We start from the raw sequence: 22,133 nt of genomic DNA, 5'->3' as shown, positions 1-22,133 counted from the left end.
CCCATTGCCTTTTATGGAGGTCAGCAACTGCACCTCAGCTGTAAGATGTAGGAGGTGTGCCTCCCTGGCTTTTTTGATCCGAGGGACCGAGGTTTTGATTGCTTTTTGAATGCTCTGAGCAAATAGGTCCCACGCATTGTGTTTGTTGAGATCGACATCCTTTTTGAGCTTACCCAGTGCTTTCTTGGTTAGATTTCTGAAAAGAGGGTCTGTGAATAGGTGAGCCCCTGTTACTAGCATTTTTCTTTCCATAGTATCCTATTCACACATCAACTACAATAGAAATTTACCATTAACTTCTATACCAAGGCCTACCAAGCAAGACTAGTTGCTGAAGTAGATCCTAATCCAAGGCATCACATCGGAAGCTCAATGGGGATGTCACATAGAAACCATATATTCAAGCGAATATGTCTTACACATTTCAAAAAAAGTATCCTTAGCCAGAATCTAACGAGATCGTGACGAGGGTATGTGAGAGTGGACGTCAGAGAGAGGGTTAACTGAAAGCTGATGAGAGGTACTATGCTAGGGTTTTCAGAGCAGAGAGGGTATTGAGGATGACAACATCGTTTTCGGCAGACCTTCGTGCAGTGCAAGGAAGGTCGATGTGCACGGAGTCTGGAGCCTTTCTTTTAATATGCAGAGTTCAACAACATCATCATGTGTGGGTGTTGTTGGCTAGTTGGCTTATATCATCGCAGCCGTGGCAATTCTTTCAAGTGAGAGTTCGAATCTGGTGAGAGGTCCTTGGAGGTTGCTGAGAAAGAATCTCCATAAGATTCTCCTGAGGGAAAAGCCACTAACTACGTAGTGCGAATGATATTATTTGAAACGGGTTATATCAGTAAAAAAATACAAAAGTCCCGGTCTAAAGGGTAGCCGAATACTTTGAAAAAATCATAGCCACCACCATGGTCTGGACTCTGGACTCAGGAATCAGACTCTGGATCTGGAGTCTCTGATAGAGCTCTGTGTTTAAAAATTGCCCGCATACGACGAAGTCTTGCAGACTCGGAAAAGGCAACGTGCTCATCATCTTCTTAACAGTCTCAGATTGGCGCGCTCCTAGGGTAAGGGTTAGGTTAAGGGTTCAGTCTTTCCTAGGACTCCTGCTTAGGCCTGAAATCTCTCCCTGAGCGTGCAGATCTGCCAAAGTTAGCTATGGGGCAGACAACGTCTTCTGCTCACTCTCCATCTGCTCCTCCCTTACTTTCTTCTACCCAGAGAGCGATCTTCAACACCCGAGATGCAGAGGTCCCTTCTTCGGAGCAAGATCTGACTCTTCATCTACTAGATGAATGCTTGGCTTCGATCTTGCACAAACTTTCAACGGCTGATAGACACAGATGCTCTCTCGTTTGTAAGCGATGGCATTTTGTGGAATCTACCTCCCGTGATCGCCTGGCTCTTCATGCTGAGGCCGCCATCGAACCCCATTTGTCTCTCATTTTATCACGGTATACCTTCGTTACTTACTTGTCTCTTCGATGTAGCAGAAAAGAAGTCAGCATAGATAGCAGGGCTCTTGTCCTGATCGGCAAGCATTGTACCAATCTTTCTAGACTGAAGCTCAAATGTTGCAAAGCCATATCTGATGATGGTCTTGCTGCATTTGCTGAGGTCCGTGGGCACTCATTGAAGAAGTTCTCATGTGGCTCATGTGGATTCTCCTCCAAGGGACTCAATCCTCTCCTTGAAAATTGTCCGAAACTGGAAGATCTCTCTGTCAAAAGGCTCCGGAGGTCATCAGATGAGCCACAGCCAATACTGCCAGGGGCAAGCCGTCTCCGACGCCTATGCCTTAAGGAAGTAACATGCACGGATGTTTTTGGAACACTGATATCAGGATCCAAGCAGTTGCGAACTCTTGTTCTAGCTCGGAACCCAGACATGTGGGATTCATTTTTCACACTGATATGCGAGAATCTCTCAGAGTTGGTTGAATTGCACATAGATTTCCTCAAGATCAGTGGTGTGGCCTTGACAGCGATTGCAAACTGTTCAAAGCTTGAAGTTCTTCATGTGTCCAAGGTGTGGGAATGCTCAAACACTGGGATTGCAGCAATTGCAAATGGATGCCGGGGTCTCAAGAAGTTGTACATAGATGATAGGTCGATTCATCCGGTGGGAGATGAGGGCTTGCTTGTATTGGGAAATTACTGCACAAAATTGCAAGAGCTTGTTCTTATAGGTGTATCTGTGACAAAGTCAAGCTTGGATGTTATAGCGTCAAACTGCACAGTCCTGGAGAGGATGGCATTGTGCAGTACTGAAGCAGTTGGAGACACCGAACTTTCGTGCATAGCAGAAAGGTGCATATCTTTGAAGAAGCTTTGCATAAAGAACTGCCCCATTTCTGATGTTGGCATAGAGGGGCTGGTAAAGGGGTGCCCAAGCCTTACCAAAGTGAAGGTGAAGAGATGCAAAGATGTAACCATGGTTTCTGCATTGCTGTTTCATTTGAGCCGGCCGTCTGTTACTGCATCATTGGATATCCCTGTTGAGGTAAGGCACGAAGACGAAGACCTTAGTGACAGCCCTGGACACGATCCTTTGAACACTCGCAATAGGGTGTTCTTGGGCAAGAGTAGGCTGTTGCTTGCTGCAGGAAATTTATTACGAAGATTTCCTAAGCCTAGTTGATACCAGCTTACTGAGTCTGTGTCTTTGATTGGGGTCATTAATGCTTTTGGAGGTGATGCTTCTCTATTTCGGAGTTCTTGAGACAGGCGCTTGCTCAAATGTCAGATGGGTGGTGGTTGTTGCTGTAGCCCAAGTCATTCAGGCCTTTAGAGTGGGCTTCCCTACACTAACTGCAAAGAGAGTATGTATTATGCCTTGAGAGACAGAGCTGGATTGAACTTTACTGCAGCTGCTTATAAATGTGACAAGCTATCTGGTGTTCTGGGAAGAGATCCTGTAAATTATGGATATGTCCTTGTTGTATGTCCATTTTTGCAAGGGAAAAGTCTTTGCTCCATGGTTTTTGTGGACATTATTTACTTCCTGGTGGGCGAGGTTTTTTGGTGTTCACTGAAATGAAGTTCTCCCTTTTGGGACTTGTAATTCATTCTCTCTCGTTGAGTTGCAGACAAGCTTGGTTCGGTTTGGCAATGCATGTGGATGGATCCATATCAGTATGGAAAATTATGCAGTGTGATTGTGTGGTTTTGGTTTCTTTTAGTGCTGCATACTTTCATGTTATTTCTCTGACTGTCTAAAATTCTTGATAATCAATCAGGTTCTACTCTGCAGAAGTGGCTCAGGACATATATGGCTGACATAGAGCTGAAACGCTGGTTGCAATCGAACGTAATGTCTTCTACCAGAAACTTGTTTGCTGCCTGTGCCCTTGCATTGGGTTGTCTACAAGTTGCCCTGTACATTGCTTGGTAAAATGTTGAACTCTGAAAGCATTGTGTCAAAAGGTGTGGCTTAAGATGAATGGCAATCTAGGCCTGTCGCAGGGAATTGAAGTTTTGAAACTACCCTTAATCTTTTTGGGAAAATGACAGCTTTGTCACCTCATCGAAGAGGTCTGTAGCTCCTTGTGAGGTGGTTTATGGTCTTGGCCTTAATACAAATGGGGAGTTGATTGTATCAGTTTGAGCAGCAATGGACAAGTTGTCTGCTAGGCCCAATGCAATTAAATTTAAGTTGCTCTTTGCTATTTTGTGAGGGAGCTTGGGGATCTAAAAGCGTGCCCTTCTTGGCAATGTTTAGCAGGGGTTTAAGTAGCCCTTTGTGCCCGAGACTACCATACTGGTGCCATTCTACTGGTTGGAGATTGCATCAGATGATTGAAGAGCGCTGTTCCAGTAAGGTCCCCATTAAGTAGTAGTCCCATTCTACATCAAAAGTTGTTTTAGGCTTGAAACTGGAAACTTTCAGCGTTCTGGAGAGCATGGAAGTTATAACACAGCATTCTTGTTGGGATCTTGGGGAGAATGATACTGTGAACTCTTGAGGCTAAAGTAGTCTGCCCTTGATCTCCGGAGTCTTGACAGAAACTCAGTACTTGCTGAACTTCGTGTTGATGAATGCTCATGTATGTGTGTGTGTGTGTGTGTGTGTGGTGTGTACTGTGTTTGAGAGCATTTGTGAGTACCTAGTTCTACACCCACTATGGGGCACTGATTATGTTAGTGGGGATGTTGTGGTATTTAGTCAATATGATGGAGCTGATGGTTATATTGTCTTGTGGGTGGCTACCATGGGTCTATACCTTGCACTTTCCTTAAAGGTGAAGCATATCTAGTTCTACCGAATCATTTGCTGAAGTTGGTCGAGTTTAATTTAAAAGTTGTTTTATTAGTACAACTGAGAGAGAGAGAGAGAGAGAGAGAGAGAGAGAGAGAGAGAGAGCTTTAGCACAAGGGTTCCACTTGGCACAGCCTACGTGGCTCTGTCTGGAGATGAAATTGGGTGGAGATCTAACAGAGATATGTGGTTGGCATGGTTTAGTGGTCGGGCATGGGGGGCTTCATTGGGCACTGGGTCTTAAATGAAGCCCCCAAGATGGGATTGATGGTGGAGAATATCGAGAAGATTGGATGTCAAACAAAATGTCCACATGGTTGGCACCTCGGGGATTTGAACCCTAATCTTGCACTACGGTAGCCCAATGCTCTAATCACCTGGGCGTGTTCCTTTTGGTGTCCCCAATGCCTAAACAAAAACCTATAAAGCAAATCTTTGCAGGCAGATAGATGTAAGCTAGGACAAAAAAAGAAGCAAATCTTTGTAGGCAAACTTAAACTAGGACAAAAAAGGAAACTTGAACACACTCCTTTAAAATTGGACAATTGGGTTTACCTCGCATCTCGCGCCCTCACTTTGTTGCCATGGATTCAATCGGGGCTTCATTAAAGACCTCGTGCCCTTTAGCGTTGAGGTTGGCTTCTAGGACAATGAGTGTTTCCAACCCTAAGAAAATTTGCAAAGTTCCGAGTGCACCACCTAGACCCACTTGAAAAGACACACATGCTAGCTACAATGCAACACACACACACACACACACACACACACAAAGTGAGCAACTACACTGAGACTTCTTTTCAACCACAACTACAATGATACACCTGCATGAGTAGATTGGCAAAGAGGTTGGTCTTTTGAAGGTCAAGCATGGACAATGTGAATGCCAATGCCCTTAAGGGACTTCTAATGTGGATATGATTACAATAAGGAACATCCATGTTAGGATTGTGTGGCCCTAGTTGGCAAGAATACAAGGCCTTGATACCAATTATTGGCTATGATTATGAAAAACGGGGTACTTATGTAAACCATATCGCAAACGAGATTATGCGAAAGGATCAATTAAGACTCAATAATACTCAATAATCTGGATGCTAGAATCATGGCAATTTATCTAAATAAAGGGCAAATTGAGCTTCAAAATACTCGAATAACACAGGCCTAACATGCCAATTGGGCATTTGGAAAATAGGATTCTTTCAATTATCTAAAAAGGTAGTATAGTGGTAAAAATAGTCGATGGCGCTATTGCAAAACATATTGGAATGCTGAAATATACCAAGATCAAAGTCCTTGGACACAAGGTAACGCATATCTTCATCGTTATGGATTTCTCCAAGCATCCTATGTCATATGAGATGATCTTATGACATCCTTTCATGAGGGAGGATAAAATGGTGCATGCTTGATTAAAACCATGTCTACTTACAATTCCAAGACTCTATCACTTGAGTAAGAAGAGTTCTTGGGTCTTGATTTACAAACTATGGGTGATTGTTTCTTTGAGGCTTCAAATGATTTTTCTTTACGTTTAAGAAGAATTGAAGAGGAAGAACCCACCCTCAAAGATGAGGATTTCGAAGCCAAGCTCAAGGAGTTGGGGGTGGACTCTTTTAGAAGAAATTTTGATTTGAAATTCAAGGTAAGTACGGATGATATCAAGAAAAGATTTGGATAGTGTAGTTTGCTAAAAAGTGCAGTTCTTGAAGATAATGAATTACGAAAGGTAAAATTTTTTCGTCGAAACATCCATTTCATGAATTGATTTACTTTTTGGATGCAATTTAGTTTGTTTATTCTTTTTGCAGATTGAGCATCTTGATGAGGATAACTTTTTTGGAAGAGAAGAAGGAAAAAGGAAAAATTCAGACAAAGGCTCTTCTAGAAAGGAAGGTCCTCAAGCTAGCTATAAATGGTTGGTACTATTAATTGCATGTGAGTAAGTAGAATAGGGAATTTTCAGCCTTGCATTGCGCTTGCCTTTGTGCAGTTAACTGGGCATCACCGTCGAGAGCTATGGTCTTAATAGTGGAGTCCTACGGGGCTTGTGCCTACGGCTTAACCACTATTGACCTATTAGAATCTTGAAAGGAGCCGGTGTTGTTTTGGTGTTGAACGACCCTCTCTTCTATTCCTTGCAATTAATGGTATTCGAGCGACGGGTATAGTAGCTTGAGTGCTTTTTCTAAAGGGGTAAAGAGGAGTAGCAACTAGGGCTTGAACTGCCAAAGTACACCTAAAAAGTTTACACTTAAAAGTTGTTAGAATGGTTGACAATAGTAAAGAGAGTGAAATTAATGTTGATATCTTTGATTTTGCTAATGAGCAACCTACTAATGATGCCCCGATGCTTGTTAACTATCTTGTTTCTAGGCTTCAACAAGCCATGGGCAATCCATCCCTCCAAAGTGAAGTGCAACGGCAGCTTTGTGCTCATGGGATTCTCCAAGCTCCCCACCATGACGAGAGAACACCTAGGAAGCCTCCTTGCCAGACTTCCAAAAGAGGTCTCTCTCCGATTCGAAAAGAAGAAGAGGATCCCTATGAAGGGCTCAGAAATTTGCTCCTTGATGACGCATCTCCTTCTCAAAGGAGATTCAAGAGCCTCCACCGAAGGAACGAGAAAGAAGTGAGTCTCCCGCCACCTCGACGGAGATGGCTCCACGAAGACGGCGGGCTAAACGCTCTCCATCACCTCCAAAACGGAGAAGACCATCGCATACTTCTCCACACCATACTTTAAAGAGGGATGACAAAAAGCAAGAGAAGAGAAAGGCGAGAAAGAGAACACCCTCTTCTCCATCTTCTCCATCCTCTTCCTCTTATGAAAGTGACGGTCAAGACAACAAGGATCAAGGCAAGAAAAAGGCGAGAAAGAGGTCACCCTCTTCTCCATCTTCCTCACATTCTTCATCTTCTGAAGAAAGTGATGGTGCAACCTTTGAACCATAAAAAACAAGAGGCCATAGGAAATCCTATGCCGCGTGGAAGAGGTCGTCCAAGCTCAAGAAATTCAAAGAGGGAGGGAAGAGCATCTCTTTCCTTACCTATGATGGATCTTTTGGTGCTACGGACAAAGTCTTGGCCTTTATCTAACAATTTGATGCAGCGTTCGGAGATGAGGGCTTCACGGAGTCCTCTAAGCTACACCATGTAGCTATGCACTTTCAAAAGTCCTCCAGGCAATGGTGGTCTAGCCTACGGGCCAACGTTGAAGCTCCACGAACATGGAAAGCTTTACGAGCTTCCATTATGAAGCAGTTTTTGGCCACCAATGCCAAAGACAAAGTACTCACCGAATGGCGAAGCTTAAAGCTCTCTACCTATGAATCCATCCACAAATATGTAGACAAGTTTTGGGACCTACAACTCACAGCCACTGTCTTCAAAAAGTTGGAATTTGGAGAGCAAACGCAACAATTTTGTGCGGGCTTAACCGAAGAAATGGTGGAGTATGTCAACTCCCAAAGGCCACGCGCCATATCGGCCGTAATACATCATACTATGGTGGCCTCTCGAATCAATTTCCAAACAGGGGCTAAGAGGAATTCCAAGCCCCCTAAAAACAAGGGTTCCAATGAGCCTAAGAGGAAGGACAATGTCCAAAAGTTTCCTAAGGGCAACTCCAACAAAGCTAAAGAGAAGGGAGTTTATAAAGGCAAAAATAAACTCTCTCCTGAAGGGCTTTAGCGTTATCCCAAGGATAACCAATGTTTCAAGTGCGGCGAACAAGGGCATGCGTATCGCGCTTGTCCCCAAAAGAATAACCGCCATGATCCTCCTAGAGCTACCTTGGTCGAAATCCAAGAGGAGGAAACTCACCACAAAGGATCTTATCTATGCCATGCTTGGGAAAAGGTAAGAGAACATGATGCATTTATTGTCTTTGACCCCGGTTCTAGTCATAATTTAATATCTATAGAGTTGGCCACCAAGCTAGGCACACAAACCTACTAGATGGGAGAGGTCCTACCCGTAGACGGTGCTTTCAAGGGGCAAGAAGCTTCAGTCACTCCCTTAATGTGGAAATTGAGGCTCCATGTTCAAAGCTATGTGGACAAAGAGGACTTCTTTATCTCTCCTCTCAAGCATGAGCATGTAATCCTAGGGGCACCATGGTTTGATCCCATGGCTACCAATGTTAAATTCCCTGAAAGGAGAATCTCCTTTAAGTTCAGGGAAAAAGATATGTATATAGATGCTAAAGAAATGGGTAACACTATACCCATTGTACATACACAAGATTTCAACAAGTAGCTCTATTTCCGTGTACATGATTTTTGTTAAAGATTCTCAAAATGAACCTAATGTTCTAGCAAAAGAAAATATACACAATCAAAAGGAATTAGAGTTATACAATTTTCTCAAGGGGTTTCAAGATGTCTTTATTGACGACATCCCTTGTGAGCTACCTCCTAAACGAGGCAATGATGACCATGCAATTGAGGTTCTTCCAAGAAGTTCACAACCTAACAAACCTCCTTATAGAGTTTCTCAAGCTCAACAAGAGGAGATTATGCGGCAAGTGCATGAGTTAGTTGAGAAGGGCATGGTTAGGCCTAGCTCATCTCTATTTTGTTCTCTTGTGCTACTAGTGCAAAAGAAAGACGGCACATATCGTATGTGTGTCGACTATAGAGCACTAAATAGGATCACTATCAAGAATAGGTTTCCTGTTCCACGGGTAGAAGACCTATTTGATAAGCTACAAGGGTCCGCCTACTTCAGTAGGATTGACCTAAAGAGTGGCTATCATCAAATAAGGATAGTTGATCAAGACATTGTAAAGACCGCATTTTGCACTACGTTTTGTCTTTATGAATACATTGTCATGCCTTTTGGATTGACCAATGCACGAGCCACATTCAACCGCTTGATGGAGAATCTATTCAAGCATGACCGAACGTTTACTGGAGTGTTCTTTGATGATATCATCATCTACTCTAATTCATTAGACGAACACAAGCGACACCTTCAGGTAATATTCAAGTTCTAAGAGAGAATAAACTTTATGTTAATCGAAAGAAAAGTGATTTTTTCTTACAAGAGATTCAGTATTTAGGTCACATTATCTCTCAAGATGGCATCCAAATGGATCCATCAAAGTTAGAGGTAATAAAAGGATGTACTAAACCAAGGAATCTTCATGCGTTAAGAAGCTTCATAGGTATGTGTGCATACTATAGACGCTTCATAGAAAAGTTCTCACTAATAGTAGGGCCATTACATGACCTAACAAGGAAAAACGTTAGGTACACATGGTCTGCCAAGGAGAACAATGCTTTCGAAAAGCATACCTCTCAACCTGTGCTTACACTACCGGATCTCTCAAAGCCATTTGAGGTCCAATGTGACGCTTGTGGTGATTGCCTTGGAGCTATTTTGCTTCAAGAAGGGCACACCATAGGCTATGAAAGTCGAAGGCTCGACCCTGTTGAGCAAGCTCTAGGCATATATGAAAAGGAACTCCTTGCAGTCCTACATGCCTTAGACTCATGGAAGCACTATTTATTGGGGACTCCTTTCATTCTGCGAACGGATCACCAAAGTCTTAAGTACTTCATGACGCAGACCAAGCTCTCTGACAAACAAAATGAGGTGGGAAAATTTTCTTTTGCAATTTCATTTTCATATTGCTTACATTGCTGGCAAGCGTAATCAAGTAGCCGATGCACTCTCAAGACGGTTGATAGTGGATGCGGTTTCCATAGCACTCACAATGATCTATCTTCTATGATAGATGAGTATGCTATTGATCCCGATTTTAGAGATGTGATTTCAGCCCTTGCACTAGGGAAGAAAGAGGAACCATTTACTTTACAAGATGGTTATCTTCTCTATGGCAATAGACTATGTGTTACTAGCTCACTACATGAGAAAGTAATGTATGAATCTCATGCTCCTCCTTCTGCAGGGCATAGAGGGATTCAGTCTACCCTAAAGGGGATTGAAATATATTTCTATTGGCCTACCATGAAAGCAAACATACAAGAGTATGTTTCTAAATGTGTGGTATGCCAAAAGACGAAGTTTGATAGAGGGAAGCAACTTGGATTGCTTCAAACTTTGCCAACCCTAATTCACCATGGGAGAGCATATCCATGGATTTTATCTTTGGATTGCCTAAGTCTATCCATGGGAATACGGGAATATGGACGATAGTAGACAAGTTCAGTAAACAAGCTCATTTTATACCTGTCAAAAAGACTATCAAAGCCCATCAAATGGCAACCCTCTTCATTTCACAAATCTTCAAGTACCATGGCTTGCCAATGTCTATAGTGTCGGATAGAGATCCTAGAATGACCAGTAATTTCTGGAAGGGTCTCTTTGAGAATTTAGGGACAAGGCTAAACTTCTCTTCGGACTATCGCCCGCAAACGGATGGCCAAAGTGAAATAGCTAACCTAACAATTCTCGATCTACTAAAAGCCTATGTAACGGAAGTAGATCAAAGATCCCAATGGGAGAAGTACTTACCCTTGGTGGAGTATGCCTACAATAACACTGTACATATTTCCACGGAAAAAGCATCTTTTGAGGTAATTGAGGGAAGATCAAAAAGTCCCTTGCTACTTAAGGTACACGGGAAGATCTTCGTTGTAGATGAGTATAGCCGAGACCTACAAGAATCTTTTCAAAAGATTAAGGATGCTATCTCTATCTCATAGAAAAGGCAAAAGGCTGCTGCTGACAAGCACAGAAGAGCCCAAGCCTTTAAAGAAAATGATTGGGTCTTACTCATATTTCCCAAGGCATGATTAAGGCACACGACGGGCAAGAATCCTACGGGACACCAAAAGTACTATGCTAAGTTAGCAAAAAGGTACTATGGTCCCTTCCAAATTCTTAGGCCAATCAATGAGATGGCCTATCAACTCAAGTTGCCCAACCATTGGCTCATTCAAAATGCTTTCCATGTGAGCCTACTAAAGCCTTACAAAGGAGAGCCACCTCAAGAACCAACTATTGAAGACCAACCGGAGATCGAGGACCAAGAAGAGGTGCTGCAGCCCGAGTCTATTCTCCGACATGAAGACAAGGTACTAAGAGGCGGTAAGACTATCCGACGATATCTTATTAAGTTTAAGAATTATCCTTTTGAAGATGCTAGATGGATGCAAGGCATACAATTAAAGGATAACCTAAACCTTGTCAATGCTTACAATGCTTCCCAAGAGTAAGCAAATGTACAAATGTTAAAAATGAACAAAATTTTTGTCTTATAAGACTCTCTTTTTCTTTATTGTGCACAAAAATGAAGTAGTATGCATGCTTAGATCAAGTTTGCGGAGACGACGTCTCCCGAACACCAAGTAGAGCTTGTCACTCTACTATGGAAGATGATAGGACTAATGTGCAGACATGCTTGCGGCAGTCTCAAGCTCTCAAGTGCCAAATGGACTAGTCATCCATTGTGGAATGATGTCGTAGGGTAACATAGGGATCCTCTACCCGCTAAGAAAAGGACTAATGAATATGCTTTATCTTCTCTATCCCATAGTCGAGGACGACTATGATTTCAAGAGAAAGGTAATGTCATAATAATCAATATCTAATTCTCCTGAATGATTTTCTCATGTTAAACTGATCATTTAATATGGGGAAGTGCCAGGGGAGAAAAAGCTAGAATATTGGTTAAGCTAGCAGACCGGCCACAATAGGGATCCAAAGGAGGGAAAATTAGGATCCAAAGGGGGGGCCATCTCTAAAAGAGCCATGTGCAACAATGGGCTTAAAAGACCCTAAGGTTCAGCCCATTAAGACTTCCAAAATGCTAAGGTTCCAAAATTCAAAGGTTGTGTCCAAAGGTCAAACAATGGGGAAATTGAATGCTTTGTGTGTGTCCCAAAAGTCTTTAGCAATCCCTACATAGGAACTAGGGGATGAGAGAGAAACACACACACACACACACACACACACACACACACACACACACACACACACACACACACACACACACACACACACACGAGCTCCCTTCACACAAAGGGAATGAGGGACACATGTCAGCTCCCTAGTCCAGATGCCCACAAGGTGTACCCAATTCCTATTGGATGGCCTTGGAGGTGGACCAATGAGAATTAGGCTAGAGTAAATCTAGTTTAATTAATTTAAAAACACTTAATAAAAGAACCAATAAGAATTAAGCTCTCTAGAAGACTATTGGACAGTCTCCCAAGGGGACCAATGAGCATTCAACAACCCAATGGCTTGCCTGATTCCTATTGGCCAGGAGGCAAAGGGGTCCAATGAGAGTTTAGTTGAATTATTAAATTACCTAAAGCTCTCACAAAAGGAGAAAGGGGGACACATGGCAGAAGGCTATCACTTATACTGCTTAGTTACCATTGGCTAAGCCTGGGGAGGTCCAATAGGATGCTAGCAAGAGCAAATAGCAAGAGGGGTCGACCAAGAGAGAGAGGGGGCTGATTTTTCAAAGGCATTATCACCTACACACTCACACTAGCTCACATGTGAAGTATAGCTCACATGTGAAGTAAAGAAGACTCTCTCTCCTTCTCAAGCTTTAATGGAAAGGTTATCACCTACTCCAAGCTTGTGAGAAGGGAGGCCTACACCAACAACTCTTGGCTTTGTGATGCAAATCCAACCAAGAGCCAAGCTTCAATGCATGCTCATCGCCTCTACCATTCTAATTACTAAGCTAAGCTATACTAATATGAGTGATTATGTGATTAAGTGTAAATTTAAGAATTCAAATTGTTTATTATAACCTTAAAGAAGCGATTTTGAAAGCTTACCAAGTAGTAAGTGATGTCTTTTTGCTTCCCAAGTTTCTTTAATTGTTTTTATCAAATTTTGTATTTTCCTCTTGAAGTATTATGCGTATGTGGTTGTACTAACTTGCTGTATTAAAATATGTAAGAATTCATCAAGTCCCTTTCATACTTCCATTCTCTTGTTGACTACATGTGGTTTACTCTTAACACTAGTAGTAATTAGACAAAGATCCTTCCAGCAACCCCATACTGCATTAAGTTGTTTACCATCATGGTTGCTCAAAAATCTCCTCACATTTGCGCCGCCCATTGAAACATCCTGGAGAACATTACATGTTCCTTTGGAAAGTTTTGGGATCCTTTTTCAGTTGGACATGAACACCATGAAAACCCATCTTTGAAAGCAAAGCTTCATTAAATTTATGCTTTCATCTGCAAGTGTTGTTGGATTTAATACATATGTATAATCTAAATAATCCAAAATTTTGATTTATATATGCAATGTACAAGTATGTACATTTTCAAGCTCTATTGAAAGAACGGGATCCCAAATCATGGAAGAAGAAGGACAACAAGATAAATCAGCATTATTTCTAGAGGGTGGTTTTCCAACTTCATTTGTAGCCATCCACCTTTCTATTCCCATGCTTGCCATACAACAAAGACATGGGTGTGTTACATTGGCACCTTCAGATATGCCGAACATGCATTTAAGCGCTTTTAGGTATGCTCTTAGATGCCATTCAACAGAAAATACGCCAATAGAATCAACAAGAAGACGTTCACCAGCATTATGGCGTTCCACAACATTAGGAATTTTTGTATGAGAGAAAAGTCACTTCAATGTGTCATGAATTTCATGTGGTACTTACGCCAATCCAATCCACCATTGCTCCAATTTTTATTATGCTTTGTAGTCTGGCGTATCTCTCTTCCCTCGGCTATCTTCCAAGGATCTATTGATCGGGGCTAATCCTCTCTATTTTGTGTTTTTTTATAATATGAGCCTCGTCAAGCTTCATTATAAATGTGAGTTTTCCTCCACATTCATTTTCATCGATTCTATAATATTTTACCATAGCAATTTGAACTCTTCTAATATCAATCCAAACATTACTAAAATCATTGTATTCAAACACACATTTTTTTATTTCTTTCTCATATGAAATTGTTCCTTGAATGTGGTAATATTCACCAAATTGTTGGGTATCTCTTCATTCAATAAAAACCTCACTTTCCCAACATTGTGAGGTTTAGGAAGTCCAAAGGCTCTAAAATTATTATATATTAAATTCTAAACCAAATGCTTGAAATGGCTCTATTTTGGTAGTTTGAGAAGCTCTAAGATAAGTGATTTATTCATCATCTCATTTAGAAATGTCACTCTTTCTTCAACATTTGACATGTCAAGGCCTAAAATGCTAGTGACATAATCCCTAGCTAGTTCCATTCTTTTTTTTCTTTGTCCAAAAGACTCTGTTAAACTATAAATTTGTTTCAATTGTTTTATTCTTACTCTCAATCCAATGGGTGTTTCTTTAAGAGTCTTCAAATTTTTATATAATTATGTAAGTTTTACTACTTCTGCTTTAAGTTCGTTTAGTCTTGATTCATTGACCCATTGTGTATGCTGAAGATGAGAGATGTTTGGGAGATGTTGATTTTGTACCTGAGTGAGACTAGAACAATAACCTAGTAAACCTTGACCTCCATCCCCAAAAAATCCAATCAAATCGTATATAGAATGAAATGATGGGCACCTTTTCATCAATGGATCTTTTGGATAAATGCTTCCATCTATCCAAAGGTCAATGTGTTACTTTCCTTCGTCGCAAAGTCTATTAGCTTCTTTTGTATCTCTGAGAGCTCTTTTTCTTACATGTCTTATAGTTGCATACTCTTGACTTAGTTTGATATTCATATGGAATTTATGCTTCAAGGTGTGAGTTGCATAGAGATGAGAAGACAATACGGTGTATCTTTGAGAAAGATAATACAAAGTATTGATGAAGGTCTAAGTAATATCAATGGTGATGCGATTCGGAGAAAGAGAAAAACTCCAAAGAAGAAAAATAAAGAAGTTGAAGAAAGCTACAAGAGGAAGAAGAGAGATAAGGGAGAATTGATATTCAAAGACCAAATAAGTTTGACACAAATTACAAGGAAAGTGAATCTTACTTTATTCATAAAGATATAATTAGGGATATGGTTTAAATGCATTTGATACTACTCATTCTAATATGAACAACTGTATTTGGAGTCGTTTTGACCACAAGACCTTTGCTAAATTAAAACTTAATCACTTTCTTACACAACCTTTTTGTGCTCCTCTTTAGCCCTAACGCTGCCACCATCAACAATAGATGTGCACACCATAGGAGAGTTATTTCCTTGACAAAAGCACTCGAAGTATCCTCCATTTTTATTGAGAGTTGACCATCCTAAGGTTGGGATCTAACCACATGGTGCACACTCCATCTAGCCTACAATGATTCACACTAACCAATAAAGAGGGGTTTTCAAGGTTTTCACACAGTGAGATGGTAAAGTCACCTTGATTTTTTTTTTTTGCTATCACATTCTCACCTATAAAAAGGTAAAAAATGTTGAGTTACTATTACACGACTATGGAAATGCCTAAACTTCGCAAAATTATGCAATCTATTTTCTTATTTGCAAAAGTTTGTGAACTCATTCTTGTCTCCTTCACTCTCTTATGCACATTTTATACTTGGAGAGTACGGGCATTGAAACCCACCGTGTGGAGACACTCTTAGTATTTTTCCCTTCAAGGGAAGGCCTAAAAAAATATTACCCTTCAAAACAATAGTGAAATTTCTTTTATGACTGCTAAATTGACCTTCCAATGTATAAGAAAATAGATATGCTTATAAAGCCTTCTGAATTAAAATTAGGACAACTTTTCAAATTTGAGGTGTGGTAGCCATGGTGGCAACACACATGGTGAAGAGGCATACTCACGAGCAATGCTAAAAAAAAAACCTAGGTTTAGTGTAATCCCAAATACAAATATTGAGATTTAGCTCTAAATTTTGAGTTCAAGTGAGAAAACCTACAAAATTTAGAGAGATTTTGTGCAAAACACTTCAAGGTTACTCAATTTTATCTCTAAATTTTCTCATATGTAGGCAGTTTTTGGGAAAAAGTTCTTTTCAAGCACTATGTATAGTTGATATCGCTATCCAAGATAGATTTTCTACCTAGATTAGAGTTAGAGATAGTTTATCTAACCCTAGATATAAATATAAATTCACCTCATTAAAAAAAAAGGGTCTTTTATCACATGCAAGGAGCCCATTTAATCCAACATTGTTGTTAATTTAAGCAATCTTTAGATAATCGTGTCCATTGTAGCTCCATACACGCTCATGTTTTCTATCACATATTGACTTTGTACTATGTTTTATTGTACTTGTCCACTCTCAACACTCAAGGGCACGGGGTCTTTAATGAAGACCTCGTGATGGGATCTACGACGGCAAAGTGAGTGCATGAATCTCGAGGAAGTTGCACGTCTAGCAAAAGGTGTACGTGTTGGCGGTTGTTGGGATTTGAGTCTGACACCTGAGTTGTGGAAATGCAATGTCCTAACCATGCGGATGCGTGCCTTTTGGTGTTCCCAATGCCCAAACAAAAACCTATAGAAAGTAAACCCACACAGGAAGAAGTAAACTAGGACACAAAAACTAAACTCAGACACGTCCCTTTAAAATTGGACGATCGAGTTTACCTTGCACCTCATGAATTCAGCTTGCCACTGTGGATTCCATCACGGGGTCTTCATTAAAGACCCCGTGCCCTTTAGTGTTGAGGCTCATCCACCATGTATTAACCCAAGTTGACGAATTGTGTTTGCATGCATTGTCTAATTGTGCAATGTGAAAGGGTCAAGGATTGCACCACATGATAGTGTGTTGGTTTTCACCCCAATTGTCTACCAACTTTCAATGAGCATCAAATGCCCCTACACAATTGAGCCATTTGCAGTGGATCTCTTTTTATTTTATTCTAGCTTGTACATTTTCTCGATATCGTCACCTTTTATATCTCTTAGTTCTCTTGTCTAATTTTCTTTTGGGTTGCTTTTGACGTAGATTCACTAGATTTTTCCTCATCCTTGTCCTCTTCACTCCAGGATAAATTTTCAGAGGATGTTGTACTAGGCCCCAAAAGTTTCATTTCCAAACTTGAGCTTATATGCGATTTAGACTCCTTTTCAAGCTTGTAGTCAATTTCTGATGGTGATTCAATCTTTGAGCCATATTGACCACAATCTTTTGAGACACTACCAATTTGGATGTCATTCAAGTCTTCAGCTTTGATGTCATCAAAGAGTATATGCATTGCACTTAACACGTTTACTGGTGCCAATTGTGGCACTTCGTCCCCCTTATGTATTACCCAACTTGTTCCTCTATTTGCCAAGGTTTTATGGTTGTTGCTACGTATACCTAGTCAACATTGTCCGACTCAGCCATTCTAGGTAGAACATCCACATAAGGCTAGTCCTTCTCAATGTTTATCTCCTTGTTACAAGTATAAGAATACTGTAGTGGGATTGAGTGAATCGTGGTGTGAAATTGACCTAAGGAATGCGCTTGCCCATTCACAAGAGCATAGATTCTCCCTCACTATCAACAACAAAACCCTTGGCAACTTCACAAGATTTTGCAATGATGGCAAGAAAATAGTCTTCCCTTATATTGTTGGATAGAGGGGAAGAGTTGGAATAGTCAAAGAGGACTCTTTGATTGCGACATTTTTGGTGTGTTCTTCAATGGTTGTCTTTGCTTTGAAGAGGGAAACATCAAAAACCTCACTCTCCTTTTTTTCTACTTGGTCATTGATCTCCTCTTCCTCTAAAACATTTGCTTCTTCAACCGAGACATTGTGGTCACATTGTAATTCGCTTGTGTGTGTGTGTGTGTGTGTGTGTGTGTGTGTGAGTGTGTGAGAGAGAGAGAGAGAGAGAGAGAGAGAGAGAGAGAGAGAGAGAGAGAGAACCATTGAAAAGGAAAGAGACGTTGGATTTGAATCTATGCTTTGCATTCCATCCACTTTGAGATTTAAGAAAAATAGGAAAGCAATAGGTTGTAGAACAAGATTACAAGGTTTAAGATGCTTGGGACACCCTAAATGAGATGGACAAAGAAGACCTATTTTATAGCTAATATTTGCAAACCTTTTTCATAATTTTACCCTTTTCAACAGCATCCTTGAAGAATTTAGTGAGATGGACATATTGTTTGTCTTTCAAGAGTAAGATTTGATCCATGATATGGTTTTCAAACTCTATCCACTCTTCTAAAAACATTTCCTTGAATGAAAAAAGAAATTTCAAAGGGAATGTTGAATATTTTAATAGCATCCACAAAGATATTTGTCTCCCTTCCAGCTTTCAAGATGGCATCAATAAATTTTTTCACTTGGTGACTCTTCTAAGATCTCCTCCCTTCCGCCTATAGTTTACATAGCAAATAATAACTCAAATGACTTGAAAAAAATGGCTCTTGTGTTTAAATATAATAACTATATAAAAAACGACCAAAATAAATAGTAAAATCCCCTAAATATGATGCTCAAAAGTAGACATTGAAAACACATGGTGTCAATAACAAAATAATGGTTCTATTGAGCAATCATGCAACAAGTCTTTTTTAATGGTAATCTAATGGCTCTAAATAACGGACGGTCATCTAACAACTCAAATTTTAAAATTTGACTTTAAACTAAAAAGTATTCACTTACTTTTGGTTGAAATTGTACACATTATCATGAATGTAAGTGCTATCTCTCTCTCTCTCTCTCTCTCTTCCTCCAACATCTCTCTTATCTATATCTTGAAAGCATATCCCCCTTCCCCCCCCCTCTCTCTCTCTCTCTCTCTCTCTCTCTCTCTCTCTCTCTCGCGCGCGAAAAACATCTCTTCCTCTCTTAACATATCTCCCTCTGGGCAACATCTCTCCCTTAAGAAACATCTTTGGCTTAAGTTCTTACAATAAATTTTCTATAAGGAAATATAAAAATTAGATTTGGAGTGTTATCTCTTATGAAGCGAGAGAACACAAAGTGATATTCTCAAACCTACGTCTCTTGCTTCTTGCATGTAGAGAGGAGGGAGGTCTTAGCTAGCTTTGCGTCCTCGTCTAGCTCTCATTCACATTGGCATTCTTGATGATCTTGCAATTTTTGGTGGTGTTTGCGCTCAACACTTGATTTATTTTTTTCACATGCAACCATTTGGGGTGTTTCTTCTATCCGCGGCCCTTGGTGGAATTTTTGCTTCTTTCCGCGACCCTTCTCGGCATTTTTTCTTCTCTTCATGGCCCTTTGTGGCGGTAATTGTGTTGTTTGAAGGTATTGTGGAGAGAGAGAGAGAGAGAGAGAGAGAGAGAGAGGGATTTAACTTTCTAGGACTAATTCCAATAGTCAATGATTTATATCTTGTCATATGTTCTTCTATTTAAGTGCGTTTGCAAGTCGGTCTCCTAGTTTATCCACTTGACAATATCCATATCCGTATCCTCACCTCTATCTCCAACCATTCCCATATCAACCCATCATATTGACTTCAAATAGATGCAAGTGAATGCTTGCAAGTTGAGCTTGAATCAAATTGGAATGTGGTGAACTCACTTCTTTCAATGTCTACCACGCTTTATTCTAATGCCTTGTATCCTTCATTGAACCCTTATATTTGCATATGTCTTCTATAAGTATTCTGTGCTTGACTCTCCCTCGCTCAACTTTTTACTACTTGTCATTACTCTTATCACGAAATCCTTTGTCATGTCTCATGCATGGCAACACTAACCTCATTTGACATAATTGATTTCAGATGGAAAGAACAAAGCAAAAAACAAGAAAGATTTACCCAAATCCCTATCCCGAGGACTCGAATGTCAAAGAAGGTCAATAGAGTTTCGTGAAGCTCCAATGCAGTAGCGTTAAGACCAATGTTAGGAGGAGGATAAGCTATTGATTGAATCTTTGAGAGAGATAAGGAAAATCGAGCTCCATCATAGCCACCTATCTCGATGGGAGGCCTTTGCAAACATGCCAAATCAGATCCTCCAAGCTCCATGGTTCTAATACCACTTGAAAGAGTGCATGGTGTGCAGATGCATGTGTCTATGTGTGTGCAGAGAAGGGGAGAGAAGAACACAGCACTGTGTGGATGGAGAAACACTCAAGAATGAGAGGCTCTTTATTCTTTGTATATGTACAAGAATAAGGATGGTGTAGGCAGTGGGTGGCCACACATGGAACGTCCGGCCCCGATTAAAGACATCACCCTAACATACCAAAATACCACTTGAGTTTGAAGGTCAAGAAGAGATCTTGCAGACCAAGAGCATCCTACGACATGGAGACAAGATTTAAAGAAGTGGTAATATTATTGGCCAATATCTTGTTAAGTTTAAGAATTATTCTTTGAAAATGCAAGGTGGATGCAAGGCACCCAATTAAATAATAATCTAAACCTTGTAAATTCCTACAATGGCTCATGTCAAAGGTAAGAACCACACATGAACAACTTGTTTTGACTTTAAGATTTCTTTTAAATCTTCATAAGTTTTTAAATGTATGCATAGAATGAATCATTATTGTGGCAGAAACATTGCTCTCAAGCACCAAGTAGACTTTGTCCATCTACTATGGAAGATGATTAGTGGCTAAGTAGATTACATGATTGCGGTAGTGTAGTCTCTCAAGAGCCAAGTAGACTTTGCCAATCTAATCTAAAAGATGTAAGGGCTAAGTAAAAACATGAACCAAGTAGACTTTTCCAATCTACTCTGAAAGATGTAAGGGGTAAGTAAAAACATGATTACGATAGCTAAGTCTTCCAAGAACCAAGTGAACTAGTCACCATTGTGGAAGGATGTCGATGGGTAAAAAGGAATCTTCTACCCAAAGTAAAAGGACTAGACATGACTTTATTTTCCCTACTCCATACTTGAGGACAACTATGATTTTGAGGGAGAGGTAATGTCTTGAAATCATAGTAGAGGACGACTATGATTTCACGGGAGAGGCTCGGGGAGAGGTAATGTCATGAAAATTAATTTCTAGCCTTCTAAACATATTTTTTAGCGTAAATTGGCCACTTAAGTTAGGAAAAATAAATGAGATTAAGAGAATTTGATTAAAGTGCATATACACTTATTTAAGTCAAAGGCTCAAGATAAAAGAATAAAAAAGATTAAGAGAAATTGCTTAAAGTGATTATAGACTTATTTAGGTCAAAGGCTTGGGACCAAACAAAAAAAGCCTATTAAAAATCAAGGATAATTTCTATTTAATTATCTAAGGTCAAAGGTATAGATCAAGGAAGGATAAAACTATAAAGAGCATGTACAAGAAAATTTCTCTTTTGAGAAGTCATGGAAAATTGTTAGAAAATAGGACGTAGCTAAGTAGATATTAGAATAGTTTACTTAATGGAGAGAGATAATTTTCACACAGGAGAGATTAGAGAGAGAGAGAGAGAGAGAGAGAGAGAGAACACAATATACGTGGTTCACCCAATGCGGGCTACGTCCACATGAAAGCAGGCACTCGATGGCTTTAGTACTTCAAAGTATAGTCGATTACAAAGGGATTATACCCTTAATGGAGCTCCCACCTTGCTTCACTCTCACCACCTCACATACACCTTGTTTCATCAACGTCACAACGCCTTTTGTGTGTAGAGACGGCCTCCTTTTATAGGCCAAATGAGCTACCCTCTCTCATGAGAGACAACCGTGTGTAGCCACCCTTGTGTAGACAAGTCCAAGTTGGACTCTCCAATGCGCCCATGTGTGGCCGCCCTTGAGAAGACAAGTCTAGCCATCGACCAAAGACTTTCACCCAGCGACCACTGGCCATGGACTACCGGCCATCGGCCAACCGACCTGCCATGTTTTGACCACTTTTTGACCGTTGTTCGGCCATAATGTTCCGACAAAAAAGGTATATTCTGACGTGGACGTTAATTTTTGATTTTTTGGTGAGTAATTTTTCTTATGCACGATGGCTTCTCCTCATAATGAGGGTCTTACAATGTGCGTTTTTAAGACTAAACACATAACCATCTGCATAAGTAGAGAGGAAAACCAA

At 40.4% G+C, this 22,133-nt stretch overlaps 1 protein-coding gene and 1 pseudogene across 2 annotated transcripts; both read left to right on the top strand.

Annotated features, from left to right (window-relative positions):
• Positions 1 to 882: 882 nt before the first annotated feature.
• Positions 883 to 3,117, top strand: LOC147430255 (F-box protein At1g47056 pseudogene; annotated as a pseudogene). The gene is made up of 2 exons (XR_015185772.1): positions 883 to 1,073; positions 1,148 to 3,117. The product of XR_015185772.1 is annotated as an F-box protein At1g47056 pseudogene (transcript).
• On the top strand, positions 2,830 to 4,271 carry LOC147430254 (uncharacterized). Its single transcript, XM_086494746.1, has 3 exons — positions 2,830 to 3,021; positions 3,095 to 3,140; positions 3,245 to 4,271. Exons 1-3 carry the CDS (start codon positions 2,830 to 2,832, stop codon positions 3,397 to 3,399), a joined length of 393 nt encoding a protein of 130 aa, XP_086350872.1. The 3' UTR covers positions 3,400 to 4,271.
• The last annotated feature ends 17,862 nt before the right edge of the window (positions 4,272 to 22,133 follow it).

The sequence above is a fragment of the Adiantum capillus-veneris genome, chromosome 22 (genome assembly GCF_014529385.1).
Source record: "Adiantum capillus-veneris isolate H3 chromosome 22, ASM1452938v2, whole genome shotgun sequence".
Lineage (NCBI taxonomy): Eukaryota > Viridiplantae > Streptophyta > Polypodiopsida > Polypodiales > Pteridaceae > Adiantum > Adiantum capillus-veneris.
The sequence above is the reverse complement of the archived record's forward strand: the minus strand, read 5'-3'. Positions and strand labels throughout refer to the sequence as shown.

Bases quoted from the DNA above. Each gene is read 5' to 3' on its own strand.
- LOC147430254 (XM_086494746.1), top strand. From the start codon at position 2,830: ATGTATTATGCCTTGAGAGACAGAGCTGGATTGAACTTTACTGCAGCT. The intron at 3,022-3,094 runs GTTTTTTGGTGT...GTTGAGTTGCAG, and splicing joins TTTACTTCCTGGTGGGCGAG to ACAAGCTTGGTTCGGTTTGG. The intron at 3,141-3,244 runs GTATGGAAAATT...ATAATCAATCAG, and splicing joins ATGTGGATGGATCCATATCA to GTTCTACTCTGCAGAAGTGG.